This window comes from Ailuropoda melanoleuca, chromosome 12 (assembly GCF_002007445.2).
Source record: "Ailuropoda melanoleuca isolate Jingjing chromosome 12, ASM200744v2, whole genome shotgun sequence".
Classification (NCBI taxonomy): domain Eukaryota; kingdom Metazoa; phylum Chordata; class Mammalia; order Carnivora; family Ursidae; genus Ailuropoda; species Ailuropoda melanoleuca.
The window spans coordinates 39085859-39112362 of record NC_048229.1 but is presented as its reverse complement, the minus strand read 5'-3'; the positions used below and the strand labels follow the sequence as shown (position 1 = coordinate 39112362).

The window sequence follows — 26504 nt, the reverse complement described above, 5'->3', positions numbered from 1 at the left end:
TCAAAAAGAACGATTTCTCAACATTTGCTGCAACATGAACGGCACTGGAGGAGATAATGCTAAGTGAAAAAAGTCAAGCAGAGGAAGACAATTATCATATTATTTCTCTCATCTATGAAACTTAAGAACTAGGAAGATCGGTAGGGGAAGAAAGGGATAAAGAAAGGGGGATAATCAGAAGGGGGAATGAAACATGAGAGACTATGGACTCTGAGAAACAAACTGAGGGCTTAAGAGGGGTGGGGGTGGGGGAATGGGATAGGCTGGTGATGGGTAGTAAGAAGGGCACGTATTGCATGGTGCACTGGGTGTTATATGCAACTAATGAATCATCGAACTTTACATCAAAAACCATGGATGTACTGTATGGTGACTAACATAATAAAAAAATTTTTTAAAAACCTTAGGGAATGTATTTTTTTTTCCTTTTAACATTAGATGGCCAAGATTTCATCCATATTTTTGTTCAATACCTTCCATTCTTTTTGACTATTCTGTAAGTAGTTCCCTCTTATCTATGGTTTAGCTTTCCATGGCTTCATTTACCTGTGGTCAACTGCAGTCCAGAAGCAGATGATCCTCCTCCTCATGTATCTTCAGAAGGTCAGTGGTAGGGTCGTCTGGGTGGCTCAGTCGTTAAGCGTCTGCCTTTGGTTCAGGGCGTGATCCCAGCATTCTGGGATCGAGCCCTGCATCAGGCTTTTCCACTGGGAGCCTGCTTCTTCCTCTCCCACTCCCCCTCTTGTGTTCCATCTCTCACTGGCTGTCTCTCTCTCTCTGTCAAATGAATAAATAAAATCTTTAAAAAAAAAAAAAAAGGTCAGTGGTAGCCCGACACTGCATCATTTTGACTACATCAGTCACCTCACTTCATCTCATGTGGATATTTTATCATTTCACATTATCACAAGAAGAAAGGTCGGTACAGTATAACGAGATATTTTGAAAGAGACCACATTCACATAACTTTTATTACAGCATATTCTATTTTATTATTTAGTTGTTAATCTCTTACTATGTCTAATGTATACATTAGATTTTATCATAGGTATGTATGTATAAAAAAACATAGTATACATTGGGTTTGATACTATCCACGGTTTCAGGTATCCACTGGGAAGATTCTTGGAAGTATCCCTCATAGATAAGGGGGTACTACTGTATTCTATGGTATAAACATATCAAAATTCATTCACTTACTTTTTTTTTGAGACTTCAAACAGTTCTTTAACTACTAACATACATTCCAACACTAGGCAACTACTTATCTACTTTCTGTCTTTATAGATTTGCTTACCCTATACATTTAATATAAATTATATAATATGTTGTCTTTTGTGTCTGGCTTCTTTACATAGCATGTTTTCAAGGCTTATCCCTGTTGTAGCACGTGTTAATATTTCATCCTTTTTATGGCTGAATAGTACCCTGTTGTGTGGACATACTGCATTTAATTTATCCATGCATTTGTTGCTGGACATTTAGGTTGTTTCCACTTTTTGGCTGCAATTGTTAATGCTGCTATGAACATTCTTGATATGTTTCTGTGGACATGTATTTCCCTTTCTCTTGGTATATATATCTAACTGTGAAATTGCAGGGTTTTATGGTTATATAACTTTTAACAGTTTGGGGAACTTTTAGACTGTTTTCTAACGTGGCTGCACTGTTTTATATTTTCACCAGCAGTAAATGCAGATTATGCCTTCTTCACATGCTTGCCAGCACGTGTTATTAAATTTCTTTTTTACTACAATCATCCTAATGCATGTATGTATAGGGTATGAAGTAGTATCTCACAGTTTTGACTTGCATTTTCCTGGTACTAGTGATGTTGAGCATTTTTTCATGTCCTTATTGGTCATTTATATATTTTCTTTGCAGAAATGTCAATTCAGATACTTTGCCCATTTTAAAACCGAGTTATTTGTCTTTTTCTTATTGAACGGTAAGCATTCTTTATAGTGAGTTTTGGATTTAGGAAATGTGAGTCCTCCCTCTTTGTTCTTTTTCAAGATTATTTAGCTATTCTAGCTATTCTTGTATTATATATAAATTTTCATATCAGCTTGTCAATTTACCAAGGAAGCCAGATGAGATTTTTATCAGGATTGCACTGAATGTGTAGATCAGTTTGGGAAATGATGCCACTCTAACAATGTTGTTATGAACCATGCTGTGATGAACTTGGAGGTGCATATATCTTTTCCAGTTAGTGTTTTCATTTTCTTCAGATAAATAGCCAGAAGTTGAATTGCTGGATCATATGGTAGTTCAATTTTTAATTTATTGAGGAATCTCCATACTGTTTTCCAGAGTGGCTACATCAATTTACCTTTTCACCAACAGTGTACAAGGGTTACTATTTCTCCACAGCCTTGCCAACTCTTATTAAATCTCGTCTTTCTGATAATAGACATTCTAATTGGTGTGAGGTGATAATGTTGTTTTGACTTGTATTTACCTGATGATTAATGATGTTGACCATCTTTTCTTATACCTATTGGTTATCTGTATGTCTTCTTTGGAAAAATGTCTATTCAGCTCTTCTACCTGGTTTTTAATCAGATTGTTTTGTATTTTTGCTATTGAGTTGTATGAGTTCTTTATGTATTTTGGATATTAACCCCTTATTCAATATATGACTTGCACATATTTTCTCCCATTCAGGAGGTTGCCTTTTCCTTTTTTTTTTTAATGATTTCTTTGCTGTGTTGAAGCTTTTTAGTTTGATGTAGTCCCAATAGTTTATTTTTGCTGTTGTTGCCTTTGCTTTTGGAGTCAGATACAAAAAATTATCACTAAGACTGATGTCAAGGAGCTTAGCACCTATGCTTCCTCTTAGGAGTTTTGTGGTTTCCCACTTATGTTCAAGTTTTTAATCCATTTTGAGTTAGTATTTGTGTATGGTGTAATATAGTGGTCCAGTTTCATTCTCTTCTGTGTGGCTGTCCAGGTTTTACAACACAAATTTATGGAAGAGACTGTCTTTTCCCCATTGAATATTCTTTGCCCCTTTGTTGTAAGTTAATTGACCATATATATGTGGATTTATTTCTGGGCTCTATAGTTTGTTCCATTGATCTATGTGTCTGTTTTTATGCCAATATCATACAGTTTTGATTACCATAGCTTTGTAATATAGTTTGAAATCAGGGACCCACTGATTATTTAGGAGCTCACTTTTAATTTTCACATATTTGTGAATTTCCCAAATTTCCTTATCTTATTGGTTTCTAATTTCATTCTATTTTAGTCAAAAAACATAATGTGCATTATTTTATCCTTTTAAAAATTTGAGGCTTGTTTCATAACCTAGCCTATGGTCCATCTGGAGAACGTTCAATGTGTACTTGGGGAGAATATGTATTTCAGAATTGTTGGATGGTATATTCTATAGATGTCTATTAGGTCTAGTTGATTTATAATGTTGGGCAAATCCTCCATTTCCTTGTTCATCTTCCACCTAGTATTTCTATACATTATTGAAAATGGGGTACTGTGCCCTCCAACTGTTATTGTTGAATAGTCTATTTCTCTCTTCATTTTTCCCAATTTCTAGGTCATTTATTTTGGTACTCTATTGTTAGGTGCATATATATTTCTTTTTTTTTCCGTTTTTTTAATTTAAATTCCAGTTAGTTAACGTACAGTGTAATATTAGTTTCAGGTGTAGGATTTAGTGATTCATCACTTACATGCAACATTTCATCACTGGCTTATAACACCCAGTGCTCATCACAACATATACTCTCTCTTTTTTTTTTTAAGATTTTATTTATTTGACAGAGAGACAGCCAGCGAGAGAGGGAACACAAGCAGGGGGAATGGGAGAGGAAGAAGCAGGCTCCCAGCGGAGAAGCCTGATGCAGAGCTCAATCCCAGAACATGGGATCACGCCCTGAGCTGAAGGCAGATGCTTAACGACTGAGCCACCCAGGCACCCCACAACATATACTCTCCTTAAGCCCCATCACCCCTTTAACCCATCTCCCCCGCCCACCTCCCCTCCAGCAATCCTCAGTGTGTTCTCTATAGTTGAGTCTATTTTATAGTTTGCCTCTCTCTTGTCCCCCCTTTGTTCATCTGTTACATCTCTTAAATTCCACATATGAGTGAAATCATATGGTATTTGTCTTTCTCTGACTTATTTCGCTTAGTGTAATAGTCTCTAGCTCCATCCACATCATTGCAAATGACAAAATTTCATTTTTTGATGGCTGAATAATATTCCATTTTATATATATATATCACATCTTCTTTATTCATTTATCAGTTGATGGACATTTGGACTCTTCACATAATTTGGCTATTGTTTATAATGTTGCTGTAAACATAAGGGTGCATGTATCCCTTCAAATCAGTATTTTTGTATCCTTTGGGTAAATACCTAGTAGTGCAATTGCTGGGTCATAGGGTAGTTCTATTTTTAACTTTTTGAAGAAACTCCATACTGTTTTCCAGAGTGGTTACACCAGTTTGCATTCCTACCAACAGTGTAATAGGGTTCCCCTTTCTCCATATCCTCACCAACATCTGTTTTTTCCCGTGTTGTTAATTTTAGCCATTCTGACATCTGTGAGGTGATGTCTCATCGTAGTTTTGATTTGTATTTCCCTGATGATGAGGCTGTTGAGCATCTTTTCATGAGTCTGTTAGCTATCTGTATGTCTTCTTTGGAGAAATGTCTATTCATGTCTTCTGCCCATTTTTTAAAAATTTTTTTTATTATATTATGTTAGTCACCATACAGTACATCCCTGGTTTCTGATGTAAAGTTCGATGCTTCATTAGTTGCATATAACCCGGTGCACCATGCAATATGTGCCCTCCTTACTACCCATCACCAGCCTATCCCATTCCCCCACCCCCCTCCTCTCTGAAGCCCTGTTTGTTTCTGAGAGTCCATAGTCTCTCATGCTTCATTTCCCCTTCTGATTAACCCCCTTTCTTTATCCCCTTCTTCTCCTACTGATCTTCATACTTCTTATGTTCCATAGATGAGTGAAACCATATGATAATTGTCTTTCTCTGCTGACTTATTTCACTTAGCATTATCTCCTCCAGTGCTGTCCACGTTGCAGCAAATGTTGAGAAATCGTTCTTTCTGATAGCTGAGTAATATTCCATTGTATATATGGACCACAACTTCTTAATCCAGTCATCTGTTGAAGGGCATCTCAGTTCCTTCCACGATTTAGCTATTGTGGACAATGCTGCTATGAACATTGGGGTGCATATGGCCCTTTTCTTCACTACGTCTGTATCTTTGGGGTAAATACCCAGTAGTGTAATGGCTGGGTCAGAGGGTAGCTCAATTTTTAACTTTTTAAGGGACCTCCACACTGTTTTCCAGAGTGTTCTGCCCATTTTTTAACTGGATTATTTGTTTTTTGGGTGTTGAGTTTGGTAAATTCTTTATATTTTTTAGATACTAACCCTTTATCAGATATGTCATTTGCAAATATCTTCTCCCATTTTGAAGGTTCCCTTTTAGTTTTGAATTGTTTTATCTTCCTGATGGATTGACTTTTCATCATTATAAACGATCCCTCCTTTTTCCAGTAATGTTTCTGTTTTAGTCAGTTTTAACAGGTATTAGTATAGTCACTTCAGCTTTATTATGGTTGGTGTTTGCTGATATATCTTTTTTATAACTTTAACTTTTTTGTGTCTTTGAATAAAAAGTGTATCTCATAGACAACATATAGTTGGATCTTTAAAAAAATAGTCTGATAATTAGCTCTTTGCAATCAGTCATTGTTTAATCCATTCACATTAATGTTAGGATATTGTTGAATTTATTGCTACCATTTTACTTTTTGCTTCTTATGTTTTGTTCTTATGTCCTTTTTGTTCCTCTATTAGTCCTTACTTCTTTCTTTTACATTAAGTGAATATTTTCTAACATAAAATTCAAATTATTTTAATAACTTTTTACCTTTTTTAAAAGTTATTTTCATAGTGGTTGCTCTAGGGCTTACCGTATATACCCTACATTATCAGAATCTACTTTAGATTTAGTCCAGTGAGATATATTTCTGTTATTCCTTTAGAGTTCTATTCCTTCTTCACCTGCTCTGCTCTTTTGTTTGTTACATTGTTATACATATTAGAACTATGTATGCTACAAAGCCAACAATACATTATTTTAGCTATTACTTTATATAATGTTATTATCTGTTCAAGAAACTGGGTTAAGAAAGGACAAGTATATATTTAATAGAGTTTGCAATATTAATGTTCTTATTGATCATGTATAGTTCTCTTTTGTTCCTGTGGATTCAATATATCACCATTTATCCAGTGTTGTTTCCATAACCCAATATAGTTTTGCTCCCATTCACTTTCTTTATGCTGTTACTAATAAATATTTATTTCTGTATGATAGCAATCCTCAAGTATTATTATGTATATATTGTTTCATTCAATTAGTTTTAATTCAGTAAAGAGAAAAACAGAAAAGAAATATACATTTATATACTTCTATAACTACATTATTATCTTTACTGAGGTTTTTTTTTTTAAATGTGGATTTGGATTTACTGTATGGAATCACTTGTTTGCAGCCTGAAAAATGTCCTGTTTTATTTATTGTAAGGTGTTTCTGCTAGCAAACAAATCTTTCAGTTTTTGTTTATCTTTATTTCACTTTAATTTTTGAAAAATAATTTTGAGGGATATAGAATTCTGCCTTGACTCTTTTTCTTTCAGCACTTTGAATATGTTATCCTACTGCCTTCTGGCCTCCATTTTTTTCTATTAAAAAGTCATCTGTAACAACTCTGGAAACAACAAATGTTGGCCAGGATGTGGAGAAAGGGGAACGCTCTTACAGTGTTGGTGGGAATGCAAACTAGTGCAGCTGCTCTGGAAAACAGTAAGGAGGTTCCTCAAAAAGCTAAAAATAGAACTACCCTATGACAGAAATTGCACTACTAGGTATTTATCCAAAGGATACAAAAATACTGATTTGAAGGAGCAAATGCATCCCAGTGGTTATAGCAGCATTATCAACAATAGACAAATTATGGAAAAAGCCCATATGTCCGTCAACCAATGAATGGATAAAGAATATGTGGTATTTTAATATTTTAATTTTTATATTTATATTATAAAGAAACCAACTGAGGGTTGCTGGAGGGGAGATGGGAGGGTGAACTAAATGGGTGATGGGTATTAAGGAGGGCACTTGTGATGAGCACTGGGTGTTATATGTAAGTGATGAATCACTAAATTCTACTCCTGAAACCAATACTACACTATATGTTAAATAACTTGAATCTAAATAAAAACTTGGAAGAAAAAAAATTAAAAATAAAATAAAAAGTCAGTTGTTAACCTAACTGGTGTTCTCTTATACATCACAAATTGGTTTGCTCTTGCTGCTTTTGGTATTTTTTTTCTTTGTGTTTAACTTTCAGTATTTTTATTTTGATGTTTCTACCAGATATGTATTGATTGGTTGAAGAAAATGTCATCAAATGTTTGCAGGAAACCCTGTATTTCCTTTAAGAGCAATGGTTTGCTAACTTGGTGTTTGCAGCAACTTTATAGAACTTAAGGACTGTGAATAATGAGAATTGACTGTATTGTAGACTCTGCAGGCCATTCAGTCTGCATAAGTACTCAATTCTGCCCTTGTAGCTCAAAAGCAGCCACAGACAATGCATACATAAACATGGCTATGGTCCAGTAAAACTTTATTTATGGACACTGAAATTTGAAATGCATGGTTTTCATACCTCACAAAATATTACTCTTATTTAATTTTTTTAAACCACTTAAAAAGATATTATTCTTTACTCACTGGCTATGCAACAGGTGGCAGGCCAGATTTGGCCTGCAGGCTGTAGTTTGCCAACCCCTGCTTTCGAATAACTACAATCTAAAATTTTATGTACTAGCTTTATTGTTAGTAATAATATTGGCATTACCACTTTAAACTACTTTATGGCCATTCTAGGCTACTGCAAATATATAAATATACTAATATTACTAGGAACCAGGATTTCTAGAGAAAAATTATTAGAGAAAAAAACCCAAAATATTAAAGGTAAGAATAAAACCTTGTAACATTAAATTTGAATTAGTAATGTCAGCATGAACTGATACTTTGGGTCTTAAGCAAGTTTCTTGCCCTCCTTTAACAAAGAAGAGTGTTTGATCCAGAACCCAAGATATTTGGCTCCTTAGTCCTGGGTTGTCTGCTCTAGCCATACCGCTTCTCTTTCTGTAAAGATCTATTTTCTTGGGCACTTGGGTGGCTGAGTTAGTTAAGGCCTGCCTTCAGCTCAGGTCATGATCTCAAGTTCCTCAGATCCAGCCCCACATCAGGCTCCCTGCTCAGGGAGGAGTCTGCTTCTCCCTTTCCCTCTGCCCACCCCCCTGCTCCTTCTCTCTCTCTCAAATAAATAAAATCTTAAAAAAAAAAAAGTTTTTTTTTTTAGCCTAGGTCTTATTAAATCTTCCCAACAAAGTCCCTTTAACACTAAAAGGAACAGCCTACTCTATGAATCTGGAGAAGAAGCATATAAACTACTCCTTGACAGGAATTTCCTTTGAAATCTTATTTTAAAAGTTATGCTTATTTACATTCTTCTCCATAATAAACTTGTGATTAAATGTAAATACATAATTCTCCAGAAAAATCAGAGCGGTGTTTTTTGGGTTTTTTGTTTTGTTTTGTTTTGTTTTTACACCAAATCCTTCAGTAAAGGTGATGCTCCTTGAAGATGCAACATTCATCTCTCTATTTCAGGACTGAGGAGAGTGAGTATCCTGGTCACATCCAATCAACCTACCTCGTCACAGTCCCGGAGGAACACACCAGAAACACACACTCTCGTCACAAAAGCAGCGCAAACTGAGTGACTCGCATCCACGTTCTGTAGCGAAGGTCTAGGGGGAAAAAAACAACTATCAAAACCGCGCCACCTAAATGTTCAATTACAGACGCGTTCACAGAAACTGTCAAACCCATCATCTCACAGGCTACCACCACATTCTCGGTCCTACACAGTCTGACACACAATTCCAGTCAAAATCTCCTTCAGAAACCACATTCCTGTCCGCGAAGTAGCACCTCTCAAACACAAACCCGCCACACCCAATGCAAAAATCGCACCCAGAACCACTCCAAAGACAGACACACAGAGCCATCCGAAGTAGGTCCTACGGAGAGTCACGTTAATGCACATCCCCCTTTAGTGCGCCCGTCGTTCGCCTGCGCAGCGCTCCTGACCTGCGGGGACTCCTCGGGACAAAGGGCTGGGAGCCCCGCCCCCGCTGAAGGCCGCCCAGACCTCCGCCCCACTCAGCTAGCGAGCGGGTTAGATGCTTGGCTCCCTGGGGCTGGCCGCGCCGGCGCACTCGGTATCGACAGCGCGAGCTCCCAGCAGCCTCTGCGCGCGGCCCGTTAAGCCCCGGGGGCTGTGTGTGGACTTGCCGGTTCCGTCCTATTCTCGCTTACGCGAAGCATCACCCTGAGGCAGGTGCGACACCTCAGGTGAGCAGTCTTGGTTCGCAGCGTTGGTTCCGGCCATCCGTAGGAAAGGCGTTGCGGGCTGGGATTAGGAGAGGGAAGGGAAGCACTGCAGCACCGCAGAGCGTTGCGAGCCGCTCACCTCAGGCCCGAATGTGCGTGAGAACGGCGGTGGTGTAGTTATGTATCTGGGTGACTGTGGGCGTGACGGGGCCCGGGTGTGACATCAGGACTATGCAGTTTTGAGGTCGGGACTAATGGGTGATGACGTTTGTGTGACTGCATTGGGTACGGAACCTGGACTGTGTGACTCCGACCCTAGCGTTACGGGTGAATCTTCTGCCCTCCAGCCGCTCGCGCCCCCTTCCCTCCTACCCCCAATCGGATATCTGAGCGTCAGAGAAAAGACTCCTAGCAAAAAGTCTCAGATCCCATCTTGGCAAAGAATGTTAGAACTGAATGTGCCTCCCAGACTGGTTCCTGGGAGTAACCCCACTGCACTACAGCGTCGCGCGCGCGCGCAAACGCAGGCACTCGCACACACACAGCCCTCAGAGGTCCAACTGCAGGTTTCAGAACCACGGAGATTGCTCCAGGAAACTACTCTGAGGTCCGATTCCCGTCCCCCACATCCATGACCCTGGCCTTTCTTTAATACTAGGAAGGGTCAATAATATTCTCCCTCTTACTCGGTTTATGTGTGGGTGGTTGGTGGGGACAGATGGGGTCGTGGTGTGCCCTAATTTAGCCAGGCTGGGCTGGGCTCCAAGAAAGGCCTGTTGTCCTTAGATTCCCTTCTTCCTCAGTCTTGTCAAACTCTAAGGAAAGGGCTCTGAGAAGGAGGAATGAATTGCTCTTGCCCATTTTAAAAAGTCAAGGTCAAGGGAGTGGGCATTTCCTATTATAATATGAAATGCGTTTTTATTTTTTAGGACGTAGGAAGATTTGCTTCCTACTTAAATGTTCTGTCCACTTAACACTTAGGTTGCCTATCAAGTGCTTATATGCACATATCCGTATGACAGATACTTCCCATTACTTATATGAGTTTTGTTTTGTTTTTGTTTTTGTTTTAATGTGTAAAACTCTTAGAACAGGGCGCCTGGGTGGCTAGTCAGTTAGACATCTGCCTTCGGCTGGGGTCGTGATTCCGGGGTCCTGGGATGGAGCCGCGGATTGGGCTCCTTGCTCATTGGGGAGCCTGCTTCTCCCGCTTCCTCTGCCTCCTGCTCTCCCTATTTGTGCGCTCTCTGTCAAATAAATAAATATCTTTTTAAAAAAAATCTTAGAACAGCTCCTGATACTTGATAAGTACTTAATAAACATTAGCTATTTATTATGTAATCTGGGGCAATTCCCCATCCACCTTCAATAGATCAGGAAAAATGGAAATACCAAGCTAATTGTGATGGGCATTTCCTAGTTTAAAAAAAAAAAAGCTGCTCAAGTGGTCTAAAACAGAAATTCCTTTTTTAAAAAGATTTTATATATATATATTTATTTATTTATTTGATAGAGAGCACAAGCAGGGGGAGCGGCAGGCAGAGATAGAAGGAGAAGCAGGCTTCCCCCTGAGCAGGGAGCCCGATGCCAGCTCCATCCTGGGATCATGACCTGAGTTGAAGGCAGATGCTTAACCGACTGAGCCCCTACAACAGAAATTCTTACTCAGAGGTAATTTAAATCCATTTGGGGCTTTCAGAGAACCAGAAACCCCTTGAAATTGTATTTAAATTGTTGTAGATACTTGTTAATATGGCATTTTTCTGGGGAGGAAATCCATAATTTAATGAGATTATCAAACATGATCCTAAAAAGATTGAGATCCACGGCCTAGAATCAAAGACTGTAATATCTGAGAATGTTCTTTGAGATAACAAAATTAGTGGCTAACAATGGGAAATTATTAAATAAATCACACTCCATCTATCTGATGCAATTTTGTGTCATTAAACATGTGAATCCTGAGAAGGAAAAAAAAGTAAATGATAAATTTTAAGCAAAGTCATATTTTTGAGCAAGATGACTCAGGAAAATTTTAATTTTGTATGAATCCCTTTTAGTAAACCAGGGATTTGTAAGACATTCTGCAAGAATTATATCTAATGTGAAACTTTAATTAGTTATGCAGTGGAGAAAGGCAGAGATAAAGCCTCTATTGTGTACCAAATCCTGTTCTGTCTACTATGGTATATTCTTATTAAATTTAAGAATGCTGCTTACGTTGATTGTGTTCAGTCACAGAAGAAAGTGAAGGCAGCTGATTGTTTTGGTGAATAACTATTTTGATGTTTGTTTTTCCAAATATTTTTTCTGTGCACTTGTGTACATTTGTTTCTTTTGTAAAATAAAATCACAAAAATTGATTATTTAAGGAGATAAAGACTCTCCAACACTTTGAAAAGAAATCCAGTACAGTCAGAAGATTTATTACATTGCTATCTGTACAGAGTAAAGAAGACTACAATGTTCCCCTCTAATTTGAAAAACTTTTAAAAACTTTTAAAGACTAGGATTATGAAAACATTTACTAGGGTAACAAATTATCAAGTAAGATATCTTTTCAGAATCAGAGAGGTTTTTTTTTTTTTAAGTGATTCAAGATTGCTCCTAAGTAGAGATTTATAATAACGGGGGGAGAGTGTGAAGTAACGATAAATATTCAGACATGTTACATGGAAGAACTTGATCAAATGTTTTTAATGTGTTCAGAATGATACCTTATTAGATCAAATTTCCTAAGTTTTATGATGCCAGATGTTGTCTCTTTGGAGCTGCTAGGGATGGGGAGCAAAAGGGGACTTGCTCTACTTTTGATTTTTATGAATCTTTTTTGCTAATATTATTAAGAAGAAGTACATTCTCAAACTTAGTTCTAAAATTTAGTGATGTAAGAAACAGCGGTCCTGAAAATCTCAAAGAAGTTTACTATAAGAAGAGGGTGCCTGGGTGGTTCAGTTGGTTAAGCGCTGACTTTTGGTTTTGGCTCAGGTCATCATCTCAGTGTCATGAGATCGAGCTGCACACTGGGCTCATGCTCAGCACAGAGTCTACTTGAGATTCTTTCCTCTACTCTCTCCCATCCCCTCTGCTCCTCCCCCTGCTCTCATTCTCTCTCTTTCTAAAACAAATAGGTAAATAAAATCTTTTTAAAAAAAAAAAAAAACTTTAGAAAGGGCATCCTAATATTAAAAAATTATTAAAGATAACTTATCAAAGAATTAAAGTTTTTTTATTCAAGATACTTTTTTCGTACATGGACTATGGGGCATGTAATGTTTTCATTTTATTCATTGCTTATAATAAGGTATTTTAAGTGCTTTATATTATTATGTTACTTAACTTTCATAACAACTTTATAAAGTAGATACTGCTATTCTCCAGTTTATCTATAAGGAAACAGTGGCACTGAAAACTAACATGTCTGAAATCTCCTAGTTGATAACTGTCAAACCTTAGATTCATATCCTGGATCCTGACAACAAAGCCTGTGTTCTTCATACATGAGAGTCAGTCACCTCCCAACATTGTGGATATTCTTTTTAGTCTGCCTTCTGTACTTGGCAATTTATCATGGATATTTTCTTTCATGAATTAATATGAACTAGTACCATCATTGTCAATAATTGTGCAATATGCTATCATATTGTGGAACCTAGTTTATTTAGCTGGTTGTCTTACTGTTAGGTATGCTGACTTTTGGTTATAAAATATTCTTTGATGAACTTCCTTGCATATATCTCTTTGTGTACTTTTATAAAAATTTTCTAAGGGTAAATTCCTAGAAATCGAATTTCTAGGTTGAATTATCAGATAATATGCCTGATCCTATGCTAGTACTTGGGGAATATAGAGTGACTAAAATGACGTGGTTGTGATTCTTAAGTTGCTTATTATCTATCAAGGTAGATAACCTTTAGAGGAATAAGACTAAGTATAATATCTGAGGAAGTCAGATAGCACATCTTGGGAGTTCCTGTGAAGAGACATTATCTAACTATAGCAAACACTGTCAGGCTGTGCCAAAAAATAACCAAATCTAGAGGATTTCCGTGTAGGTAAATGGATTTTATGTAATAAGTATTATGCCTTATGGTTTTTATTCTCATGATGTTGATGCAAAATGAGACCAACAGGACAAGAAGATTCAGCAGCTCTTTGGAGGGCATCATAGCTAAAATGACTGGTTCAGAAGCAACATAAATGTATCAGTCAAGAAGTTAAGAAAGACAGCAGCAGTGAAACAAAGCATTAGTTGGGGATGTTTAACCATTCTGTCTAGGCAAAACTCCGACATACATGAACAAACTTACAAATCATAGAGTTGGACAGATTTTGGGAACTAGGAGAAAAAAATACAGCAGTTTTTTCGTCCAAGTTTAAGAGATGACTGCTTTAGAAGTGAGTTTCTTTCACCGATTTGAAGAAAAGCTTCCTATTTACAAAGTTTTAAAAATATATTTCAAGAGTATATATTGGCACATAAAATTATGAAGTAAATATAAGCAAAAAGAAGAAAATTAAGACCACGATGGGGAAATGAACAATCTTTGCAGATTTTTTTCTGTTGATGCCTCTTAGTGCCTATTTTTGTTGATATATATGTATACTTTACAAACATATTTATAATGTTCATTTTATTTTTCTGAAGACTACATATCTTGAATATTTTGTATGTCCTTATATATTTTTAAAAGCTTAGCATTTAGTGATTACTATATGCATACAAAATATATATATGTGTGTATATATATATATGTATATATATATACATATAGGTCTTTTTGCCCTGCTATAACAGTATCACAGGACTCACAACTGTTATTACCTACATTCTTCATTCAGCAACATGTAGTAAACGTATTTCCATCTTTCCAATTAAAGATCTATATTATCATTTTTTAAGTGACAAGCTTTTTCACTTGTGCTTTATAATTTATTTAATCTGTTTCCTACTGCAGGATATTTAGGTTCTTTCCAGCTTTTTTTCCATTATGATTTTTGTCTGTCAGCACACTCTTGTATCTTGTGCACATATACAGAGTAGAATTAATCCCCACAGCAGAATTTCTGAATCAGAAGATGTGCATGGTTCAAATGCTGTTTGGACATACTTTTAAATTTACACAGTCTGCAGGTTAGAATATTTGTTTCCTTACAAACTTGCTAATATGGGTATCAGTACTCTTAAAGTGAGATTTAATGTCTTTGGGGGTTTCATGTGTTATTTCTGCTTTTTTAATGAGTCATGCATGCTCATGGAACAAGAGATTCTGGGTAACAGAAACAAGAATTAGAGTTGATTGAGAGCTGACTTTGGTTAGAAAAATAAGGATTACAAATTTAGCTTTGCCACTTAACTGAATTTCTGCAAGTGGTTTTACTTCTTTTAGTGTGAATATTCTAATTATCTATCACATAGATAATTATTATACTATATAGCAATCCTGAAGATCCACTTAATGTATATAAAATACCCATCCTATGAGAGTCTTTGATAAATAGATATGTGTTGTCTACCTGTTGAAAGCATGTATCCACATCTTTTCAGCCTAGGTTGTAAGAAAGAGAATGGCAGGGGCACCTGGGTGGCTCAGTCGTTAAGCGTCTGCCTTCGGCTCAGGGCGTGATCCCGTAGCTCTGGGATCGATCCCCGCATCAGGCTCCTCCGCTGGGAGCCTGCTTCTTCCTCTCCCACTCCCCCTGCCTGTGTTCCCTCTCTCACTGGCTGTCTCTCTCTGTGTCAAATAAATAAATAAAATCTTTAAAAAAAGAAAAAAGAAAGAAAGAGAATGGCAAATAAGGTATGCAGGAGAGCAGTGTGGTTGATTCAGACTGAAAAGAGTGATGAGCCCAGAAGATTCTGGAAGTTATTGTCCTGGCTGCAGGCTGGCAGGCCTGCTGCCAGTGCAGCAGTTTGACAGTGGTTAGTGACTGCCAGGGTTGGTTCTAATGAATTTCTCTCTTTGTATCTGATGAATCCAAGCAGGCCTATGAGGCTTTGAAAGATATTCTTGTTTAGATGATGTGGCCCTTTAGCAGTCCTGGAATTTCTTTTTTATTTTTTTATTTTCTAAGACTTTATTTTTTTAAGTAATCTGTGCATATAATGTGGGGCTCAAACTTAAAACCAGAGATCAAGAGTTGCACACTCTACTGACTGAGCCAGCCAGGCACCCCTAGCCCTGGAATTTCTGAGGAGGGATGTGGTTTGTCCAGACTCCCTCAAATTTCCTTCAGTGTGTGTGTGTGTGTGTGTGTGTGTTGGGAAGGTCAAGGGAGGGGAAAGAACATATGGACTCGAGCCATTCTGGGAGTTCTGAGGCCTATCTGATCTCATGACCTCCTTTTCCTCTCCCTAGCTCTGGCCTCTGTGAACTCTGCTTCTCCAGACAACTATACCCCAAAGAGGACTGACCAGTTCTTGAATTTCTAAACCATGGCCCATGTAAGTTACTGTTTCTTTCTCCTTCTGAAAATACTTTCATGTTAATGTCCTATGAACATTTTTTTTATCCTGAAACTTCCTGCCTATCAGAGCCTAGGAATCTTCTCCCAGTCCTCCAAATCCAGTGAGGGATGATGCTATTTAGTACAACACCTATTCTATGAGTCCTCTTTTCCCCAGTCATTATTCATGTACTCATTGAAAAAAATTACTCAGCATCTCCTATATGTGCTCATCTTCTGCTAAGAGCTGTAATGGCGAAGTGAAATCACTCGAGGGAGATGTTTGGCCATCTCTTGTGAGTTGATGAAAAGAATGGGCCCATTTGGCTACTCGTAGGGAAACTGGTTGTTTCTGGATTTGAGTTTTCCAAGTATATAAGATAAGATTTGCTGTTGGTTCGCCTCAGCCTCAATATATGTGAAATCTCATGTTTTGTAACACTTTTAGGACTGGGCAGAGATGTTGGGTCTTGCATGCAGAGAGATCAAGGATCTCTGGGAATCCCTAAGAGTTGTACACTAGGAACAGGGTTCCATTTGTAGTTGGACAGGATATGCTGCTCTAGAATGATAGCTTTGTGATTCTGGATCACCAGTATCAAGGATCTATGTCCATATCCTCTAAGTCAGGAACAAGGAATGCATACAGTGAAGGATGGAAAATGATAACAAGTAGGAAGATCGTGCAGATATATAAGTAGTTGTGGACTTTCAGAACTGAAGAATACCTTAAATATTGTGTATAGACCAAAATGGAAGAATGATTAAGTCATATATATCCGTCACATAGACTATTATACAATTTTTTTAAAGTTCATTAAAGAATCTGTCATAAATGGAAAAATGCTTACGATATGATCTGATTCAATGATGAATTTGGAAGAAATCCTTTAACTGTATTCAGATCCTTTTCTAACAAATATTGTAAGCAAACTTTTAAAAAATCCGTTCTTTAAAGGGAAAGGGTGGAAGAACTCACATTTCTTAAGAATTTATGAGAAGACATATAACAGGTAGAGGCTTATCTACAATATTTTATTTAATTGGAAAACTGATTTTTTTCTTTCCCAGACATGTTTGGATGAACAAGATATGCCAGAGTATTCAAGAGGCTGCACCTGTAGCAACAGGATTCTTCAAGAGCACATAGGCATGCTGCTTCAGGCACACTCATTTCCTAACTCACTATCTTAAAGGCTTCTCATCTAAGCCTTTTTGTTTTCCATAGGGTCCATTTCCTGCAGTATCTCTTCCATCTTAAAAACAAATTTTCTTTAATTTCAAATGTATTATATGGTTTGTCATTGCAGGGATCAGTAATGTTCAATGATGTGTCCATAGTCTTCTCTCAGGAGGAGTGGGAATATCTGGACTTGGAACAGAGGGACTTGTACAGAGATGTAATGTTGGAGAATTACAGCAACTTGGTCTCACTGGGTAAGGTTATCTGCCTCTAGTAACTTAGACCTGTTTGCTGTAATATCTGCTTTTTTCTTTGGAAATTTCAGGAATACCTTTCAAGAAACAAATTTCTGCTCCCTGTTCTCAGTAAATGGTTTGAGCTTTCTTTCTTTGGAAGTGAATACCTTCAGTTAAGCATATTCATCTTCCTCATCCTTAGGTGGGCTTCAGGCCTTCCTTAATGATGAAAAAGGGCTGGATTTGAATATGGCCTTACTTGTGTCAAAGAAATCAGGTTTCACTTGTTGTGTGAACTCAGAATTGCTATAGGTGTTTTATTCGTTGGTATACATGTAAGGAAAATAGCTAGACCCTGGATGTCGGTTTTTCATCTATCAAAAGAACACATAATATTTGCAGTGATAAGTTGGATCAAAAGGAATTATTTATAATTGAAGAGAACTCATTCCTTTTGTTAATAAACTTACTCACTTTTACCTGCTTTTATGATTGAAAGTTAAAAATCCAAAAACTTTGCACTTAACATTGTGTGAATATCCTAAGAAATAACAATAAATGCCTCTGGAAGCTTTTTGTTTTCCTCTCAGCAAAATAACAATGACAATAAATAATGCTAATAAAATACATTCAACCCTTGAACAACATAGGGGTTAGGGACACAACCCCCTACGTAGTCAAAAAAACTGCATGTAACTTTTTACTCCCCCAAAACTTAACTACTGGTAGCTTACTGATAATATAAACAGCTGATTAACACATATTTTGTATGTTATATGTATTATACTGTATTCTTACAATAAAGCGAGCTAGAAAAGAGAAAATGTCAAAAAAAATCCACATATATGTGTATCCATGCAGTTTGGTCTTGCATAGTTCAAGGGTCAACTTTATACATAGTGCTTATGATAGTGCTGAGTACATATTCTAGGCCATGTTTAGATATGGATATATGTTAATATAACTCACAACAATTGTGTATGATAGGTGCTATTACTTGTCTTACAATTGGGATGTGGCAGAGACAGGATTTGAACTCAGGCAGTCTGTGCTCAGGCAGTCTGTGCTCTCAACCACTGTTGCCTCTCAAGGATTACTTGTATGAATATAAATTAATCTATTTATTATGTAACCTTAATGTGAATATTTTTTAACCATCTTGCCCTTCTTTGTTCTAAAGGCTTTATCAATTACCATTTGACCTATAGTTAATTAAAAATTTAACCAAGACTGAATCAAAGTAATTTTGAATTTATTTTTTATTTCCATATTACCTTACATTTCTTTGCTTCTAACCAGGATGCTTCATTTCTAAGCCAGATGTGATTTCCTTATTGGAGCAAGGAAGAGAGCCCTGGAAAGTTGTGAGGAAAGGAAGGAGGCAATATCCAGGTGAGTGAGAGCCAATGGAGCAGGGGGAAGCCATCACAGAGGAAACCACCCAACTAGTTAGGGAAGAGGCACATTCTCCTGATATTGTTGAGAAAGTCCTCTTTAAAGGTCCAAGGTCTGGGGCACCTGGTTGGCTCAGCTGGTGAAGTGTGCAAATCTTGATCTTGGATTTGTAAGTTCAAGCCCCACATTGGATATAGAGATTATTTAAAAATAAAATCTTAAGATTTTATTTTATTTGAGAGAGAGAGTGTGTGTGTGCGCACAAGGGGGGTGAGGGGCAGAGGGAGAAACAGACTCCCTGTAAGCAGGGAGTTGGGGCCCGGGGATAGATCCCAGGACTCCCCGATCATGACCTTAACTGACTGAGCCACCCAGACGCCCTTAAAAAAATTTTTAAAATAAAGGTCCAAGGCCTAATGAGAACAAGTCTAAGACCTGAGGAGCAAATTAAGGTCTTAGAGATACAAATAGAACTATTTCTTTATCCCATTTACCATTCTTGTTGTTGTTTCAAATTTTCCTCCCCTTTGAAGGGGGCATGGGTGGAGAGGTGCTCTCTTTCCTTATCAACAACCATTCTATATATCTTTTTTGATTTAGCTTCTTTCTTTTGGATTTATAGATAGTACATAAATAGACAGATTTACTGACTGACTTATCTACCTATCTCTGATCTGGCCTATCAATATAGTGGTAAACAAAACCAATGAAGTCCCTATGGAATTTACCTTGTAATAAGAGACACATAGTGATTATAAAAAAAATAGAAAATATAATTTCAGGTAATTGAGTACTGTGAAGTAAAATAAGGGAAGAGAAAATGGTGTGGGATGAAAGGCTATTTTAGGTATGGTCTGAAAAACCTTTTTTTGGGAAATAAAAGACTATAAAGAAAAATATGCTTCACATTGTATAATACATGTTTTATCAGCAAAGTTTCATGTGAATTACTCTAGAAAATAGATCCTTAGATCACAGAACATCATTCTTTGCTTTTTTCCATGTGTATGTATATATATATCTATTTTCATATCAGAAAGAAACATGACTGTAATAGACTATAGGGAGAATGATCCCTTGGTTTAGCTTCTACCTCTGTGCTATTTTCATCTCTTTTTGAACATCTTCCTAAAAAAAGATCCTAGGGGCACCTGGGTGGCTCAGTCAGTTAAGTGTCTGACTCTTGATTCTCGCTCAGGTCTGGATCTCAGGGTTGTGAGTTTAAGCTCCACGTTGGGCTCCATGCTGAGCATAAAGCCTACTTAAAAAAAAAATAATTCCTCAAAATTCTCTATATAGAGACATATGTTGTCATTTTGTATTTTGCTCTCTGTACATTCAGGTCTGGCTGAGGAGACTCATTTTAGGCTAAGAGTTCTTGTTTTCTAACAGGGCCATTCCAGTGCCCACACTGTCTATAATGTTACATCTTCTGACTCACTTTCTACCACAGGAAGGAAAAACACACTTTTTGTCCCAATCCTAACTTACTTTCTTTTTTACATTTAGGTAATTAAATGACATTTACCGCTGTTAATGCTGAAAAAAACAATGAAATGCAGAGGTTCCAAATGAATAAGATAATATCAGTTTAATCAGGAAATATTTAGCCAAAATGACAACTGTTGACTCAAAGTTAGACATCTTAAACAAGATCATTTTTTTCTTTCATTTTCTTTTCTTCTTTTGTTTCTTTCTTCCTTTAAGTAACTTTTAGTGAAGTATATAACATGCATACAAATGAGGGAAGTCTTTTTGAGGAGGTGATATTTGAGGAGAGTTATGAAGGCTCAAGCCATGTGATTCTCTAGGGCAAGAGCCCTCTGAGCCAATAGAAGAGACCTAAGGAGGAAGTTAGCTTTGCATGTTTGAGGAGTAAAAAGAAGGCTGAGGTCATGGTCTCAGGGTCTTGAGATCAAGCCCGGCTTCACATCCCGCTCAGCGGGGAATCTGCTTCTCTCCCTCTCCCTCTGCCCCTCTCCAGGCTCTCTCTCTCTCCCTAAAATAAATAAATAGGGGCACCCGGGTGGCTCAGTCAGTTAAGCGTCTGCCTTCAGCTTGGGTCGTGGTCTTGGGGTCCTGGGATCAAGCCCTGCATCTGGCTCCCTGCTCAGCTGGGGGTCTGCTTTGCCCTCTCCCTTTGCGGCTCCTCCCCTGCCTGTGCTCTCTCTCTCTTGCTCTCTCTCAAATAAATAAATAAATAAAACCCAAAAAAAATCTTTTAAAAAATGTTGATTTATTTTAATAGATTTCCCCATATTGGATCACTCTAAAATTCTTTGAATAAACAATGCTGGATCTTTCAATGTGCTGTTTTATTAGATGTTTAGAATTTTTATATCAGTTTTCAGAAAATTGGTATATAGTTTTCTTTTTATGAGTGATCTTTATTTAGTACAATATTACTCTATGAAAATAGTTTGGAAGTCCTCCTTTTTCTTAGTTCTCAGTCTAAATAGAATTTGGTTGGCCTGTTCTTTAAAGCTTCTTTCCTAGGAGAAGGAGATGGCAAACCTGACCACATTCTCTATTTCCTCTATGGAAATGAATGTTTAAACATTGTGTCTCTTCTGTGGCCAGTTTTGGTAAATTATATTTTCCTAGAAAATTATTCATTTTAGCTATGTTTTAAAATTTATTGGCAAAGTAATCTTTTTTTCAGCTGTCCTCTGTATTCATGGTTATTTTCCCTTTGCCATTTCTTATTTGTGTGCTTTCTTGCTGTTTTCCTTATATTAACTAATGCTTTATCTGTTTTACTGATTTGTTTTTTAAAAAAATGTTTTTGTTTTATGTATTCTTTTTTTTTTATTTTCTGACTAATTCTGCATTTATATTGATTAATTTCTTCTGCTTTGCTTTAGTTTACTTTATTCTTTTTCTGATTTCTTTGATTTTTAGTTAATTTTTCTCATGTTTATTGCTGTAAATATTTAAGTTTTTAAACTTTCTTCTGAGGACTATGCTTATATTTTGTAGATACTAATTTAATGTGGATTTTAAAATTATTACTAACACTGTTTTCTAAAAAACAAAAATACTGTTTTGGAATTTATTTCCCTATTGATCTAAAAGTTATTTAATATAGACTTCTATAATTTCAAGTGGATTTACTTTTGGATTTTTAAAATTTTATTATTTCCAGCTTTATTAGAAAATGTCTATATTATTTCAACCTTTTTATACAGGCCATATAATAATTGAAAACTTCCTCCTTTTTCTCTCTCAAACATAACTCATTCAGCACTTAAATGTTTCTCTGGCTATTTCTCCTACTGGTTTACCATCTTCTCTCTAAATCCAGCATGACCTTTGTTAGCAAATTCTTCACACTCAAGTGACTGCAAGACCCTTTGACCCTATCAGTGAGTTCCTTACATATCACATCTTTTTTTTTTTTTTTTTGCTAAGAATTTCATAAGAACTTCAGTAAAGTATAAACATGTTTTGCTATATGGAAAATCACTGGCACACATTTCTAGGAAATATAGGAATGGCCTTGCCTCTTAAGGAATGGAAAAGAGACCTGAGCAAGATGAGGGAACAAAACCAGTTGAGCAGTATAAAATGGATGAGTAATAGAATTCTCTTAAAGAGAGATTAACGAATAGAACTCCTAAGTACTTTTATTGTGATATGGAGACAAAGAAAAAGTAGCTCATAGTTCTATGAAGATAGATAAGGGGTTTAAGCAATGACAGGATATATAAGAGTATATAACCACCATTTTCCATTGATATATTTAGCTGGGCTAGCTTGGATGAATAAAGGGAATATTTAGTCATTGTTGTAATATGTGAGAGATTCGAGACAGAAATATATTCAGAATAAGTATATAACCATGGAAATTAAATGAGTGAAACTCATTTTGTGCTATGCATGTATTATTTTTCTTAAAAAGATTTTATTGAGAGAGAGAGAGCACAAGCAGGGGGAGGGGCAGAGGGAGAAGGAGAAGCAGACTCCTCACTGAGCAGGGAGCCCAACATGGGGCTCGATCCCAGGCAAGACCTAATCCAAAGGCAGATGCTTAACCCTTAACCCACTGAGCCACCCAGGCACCCCTGCATGTATTATTTAATGGAGAGTAAAGTAGAGATTGTTTCTGCCATTGAAGAGGTCTAGGGGTAAGGAAAGGAGAGCAACAATTGGAAACATTTATAAGTATATAATTTCAACACACACATATGTTGATATGTAATACATATATAAGAATATAAGTTTAGATACTGACAGCAGTCAGCCTTAAAGGAAGTGACTTTTAACCTAAGACCTCAGGATGAGAAGTAGCCAGCAGTGCAAAGAACCCAAGCAGAAGATCTGAGGGGATAGAGCAGACTGAGATGATGTGTTATAGGTAAGCAAAGGCCTTTAACCACAGCAAGTTTTAGTTTAGTCTAAGAATAAAGAGAAATTATTGAAAAAAAAAGTTAAGTATGAATTCTTAACCTTTCATCTCCATCAGAATTGTGTGAAGAATATTAAATATAGGACTGGCCAGGACTGTAGAATCTGATCCATGTGGTTTAGGTGGTATCTAAACCTCAGTATTTAGGGGCACATAGGTGGCTCAGTCAGTCGAGAGTCCAACTTTTGGTTTCAGTTCAGGTCATGATCTCGGAGTCATGGGATCAAGCCCCTGGTCAAGCTCTGTGCTCGGAGGGGAGTCTGCTTGGGATTCTCTCTCTCCCTCTCCCCCTGCTTGAGCGTGTGTGTGTGTGTGTGTGTGTGTGTGCACGCGCGTGCTCTCTCTCTCACATAAATAGATCTTTAAAAAATAAATAAACATCAATATTTCCCTTTGACTCCACTCTACATCTCAATTTGAGACCCAGTGCCTTAAAATATTTACTAATCACCAATCTCACTTTAACATGAACTTTCATTTTTCCTGGTGTTACCTTATGGTTTTGTTTTTTTTTTCAAATTGTATAACTGACTTTTAGAATTTCATTGAGTTTTACTTTAGTTGTCTTATTTCTACTGTAGAAATTTTACTTCTTTTATAAAAAGGAAGCCATATATTTGCTCTCTTACTTTCTTTTAGATTTAGGGACCAGGTATGAGACCAAGAAGTTCTCTTTGGAAAATGACATTTATGAAATAAACTCACCCCAGTGGAAGATAATGGAAAGAATTAAAAAACATGGCCTTAAGGGCGTAATTTTAAAAAGTGATTGGGAGTCCAAAAGAAAATTTGAAGGACAGGAGGGATATTTCAGTCAAATAAAGACTGCATCTCAAAAAGTGTCCTCCTACCAAAAACGCACATCTGTACCTCCACATCAGAGAATTCATTTTGTGGAGAAACCCTATGAATGTAAAGAATGTGGGAAAACCTTTAGAGTACGCCAGCAGCTTACTTTCCATCACAGAATTCATACTGGTGAAAAACCTTATGAATGCAAGGAATGCGGCATGGCCTTTAGACAGACTGCACATCTTACTCGACATCAGAGACTTCATTCTGGTGAAAAGCTCTATGAATGTAAGGAATGTGGAGAATCTTTCATATGTGGCCCAGACCTCAGAGTACATCAGAAAATTCATATTGGTGAGAAGCCCTATGAATGCAAAGAATGTGGGAAGGCCTTCAGAGTACGCGGACAACTTACTCTCCATCAGAGGATTCATACTGGTGAGAAACCCTATGTATGTACAGAATGTGGAAAGGCCTTTAGACAGTATGCACATCTTACTCGACATCAGAAGCTTAATATTGCCGACAAACTCTATGAATGTAAAGAATGTGGGAAGGCCTTTTTGTGTGGCTCTGGCCTTAGAGTACATCACAAACTTCATACTGGTGAGAAACCCTATGAATGTAAGGAATGTGGGAAGGCATTTAGAGTAAGACAACAACTAACACTCCATCAGAGAATTCATACTGGTGAGAAACCCTATGAATGTAAGGAATGTGGAAAGACCTTTAGTCGTGGTTATCATCTTATTCTTCATCACAGAATTCACACTGGTGAGAAACCTTACGAATGTAAGGAATGTTGGAAGGCCTTTAGTCGTTATTCACAACTTATTTCACACCAAAGTATCCATATTGGCGTTAAACCCTATGACTGCAAGGAATGCGGGAAGGCCTTTAGGTTACTCTCACAACTTACACAACATCAGAGTATTCATATTGGTGAGAAACCCTATAAATGTAAGGAATGTGGGAAGGCCTTTAGATTGCGCCAAAAACTTACTCTACATCAGAGTATTCATACTGGTGAAAAACCTTTTGAATGTAAGGAATGTAGGAAGGCTTTTAGGCTTAATTCATCCCTTATTCAGCATCTGAGGATTCATTCTGGTGAGAAACCCTATGAATGTAAGGAATGTAAGAAGGCCTTTAGACAACATTCACACCTTACCCATCATCTGAAAATTCATAATGTGAAAATATAAGATAGTTTTTCAATCCTGTGTTGTAGAACACTCTATGAATGTAGTAATTAATCCCTTTTGCGTCCTTCATACAGGCAACTGACTTGGCATGAGAGGTTTTATATCATTAAAAGAATATGTTAATAATGTATTCCACCAGCACTTAAACCTGATAAACTTCACATTTATTCTAAAAATTAATTCTGTCAGTGTAACATGTGGGAGACACTTATCATCTCTTTCCTGTCCCTTTCCTGTTTGTATTATGTTGATAAGATGTTTAACTGCTCTGTTCTATTATTTTTTCATTTATAAAATGGTAATATAATACTGTGGCAGAATAAAGATTGCTGTAAATTCTTTGACATTTCTCCCCCACCGTCAAGAGCTGGAATCTACAACCCTTCCTCTTGAGGCTGGGCACACTGTGACTGCTTTGACTAGTAAAAGTACTGCTGTGTCAGTTTCTGGATCCAGGCTTTACTGGTAGATTTTACTTCATCTTTTGAAATGCTCTCTTAAGCTTAGGCCCTAAATTATGTTAAAATGTCTGGGCTGGTCTGCTGAAGAGACCACATGGAGAAGCCCTAAGACTACACAGAAAGGAAGAGCACCCTTTTTAGCCCAGTCTTCCAAACATGCCTACCAAGACACCAGACATTTGAGTAAAGTAGTGTTGGATCCTTCAGACCAGCCAGCAACTGAATGCCAGACAGACTTCAGTTGATGCCATATAAAACAGACGAATCTACCAACTGAGCCCCTGCCCAAATTTCTGACCCATAAGATCATGAGATATAATAAAATGATTGTTTTAAGCCCCTAAATTTGTTTTATTATTATCATTAATATTACTGCTTTGAAAATTCATATGAAAGACTGTGGGTGCAACAAATACAGAAATGCCTTCCACCAACACTTACCCTTATTGAACCTCAGGTAACTTACTCTTTAAAACAGTGGAAGTGAGAAATTCGTTTTCAATTTGTTCATTAAAAAAGTAGATATTCTGGGGCGCCTGGGTGGCTCAGGCTCAGGTCATGATCCCAGGCTCCTGGGATTGAGCCCCACATCAGACTCCTTGCTCAGTGGGGAGCCTGCTTCTCCCTCTCACTCTGCCTGCCACTCCCCCTGCTTGTGCTCTCTCTCTCTGTCAAATAAATAAATAAAATCTTAAAAAAATATATTCTGGGGCACCTGGGTGGCTTAGTCTGTTAAGTGTCTGACTTCAGCTCAGTTTCGTGATCCCAGAGACTTGGGATCGAGTTCCGCGTCGGGCTCCAGAGCAGGAAGCCTGCTTCTCCCTCTCCCTTTCTCCCTCTTTCATGAATAAATAAAATCTTTAAAAAAAAAAAAAGCAGATATTCTAAAT

General features: G+C 37.1%; 1 protein-coding gene and 1 long non-coding RNA gene across 2 annotated transcripts in view; one reads left to right on the top strand and one right to left on the bottom strand.

The window, feature by feature from the left end:
* LOC117795153 overlaps window positions 1–9255 on the bottom strand; it is a 21489-nt gene extending 12234 nt beyond the window's left edge. The window contains exons 1-3 of the long non-coding RNA XR_004618991.1: window positions 9128–9255; window positions 8805–8901; window positions 547–777 (exon numbers count right to left, since the gene is read on the bottom strand). This is a non-coding gene — a long non-coding RNA (uncharacterized LOC117795153). The remainder of the gene's footprint in view (window positions 1–546; window positions 778–8804; window positions 8902–9127) is intronic.
* Window positions 1–25153, top strand: part of LOC105234797 (zinc finger protein 82 homolog) — a 71024-nt gene extending 45871 nt beyond the window's left edge. The window contains exons 6-11 of the mRNA XM_034639018.1: window positions 527–603; window positions 9211–9375; window positions 15919–15932; window positions 17245–17371; window positions 18653–18745; window positions 23796–25153. Of these exons, the coding sequence (XP_034494909.1) occupies window positions 527–603; window positions 9211–9375; window positions 15919–15932; window positions 17245–17371; window positions 18653–18745; window positions 23796–25153 (1834 nt within the window). The remainder of the gene's footprint in view (window positions 1–526; window positions 604–9210; window positions 9376–15918; window positions 15933–17244; window positions 17372–18652; window positions 18746–23795) is intronic.
* The last annotated feature ends 1351 nt before the right edge of the window (window positions 25154–26504 follow it).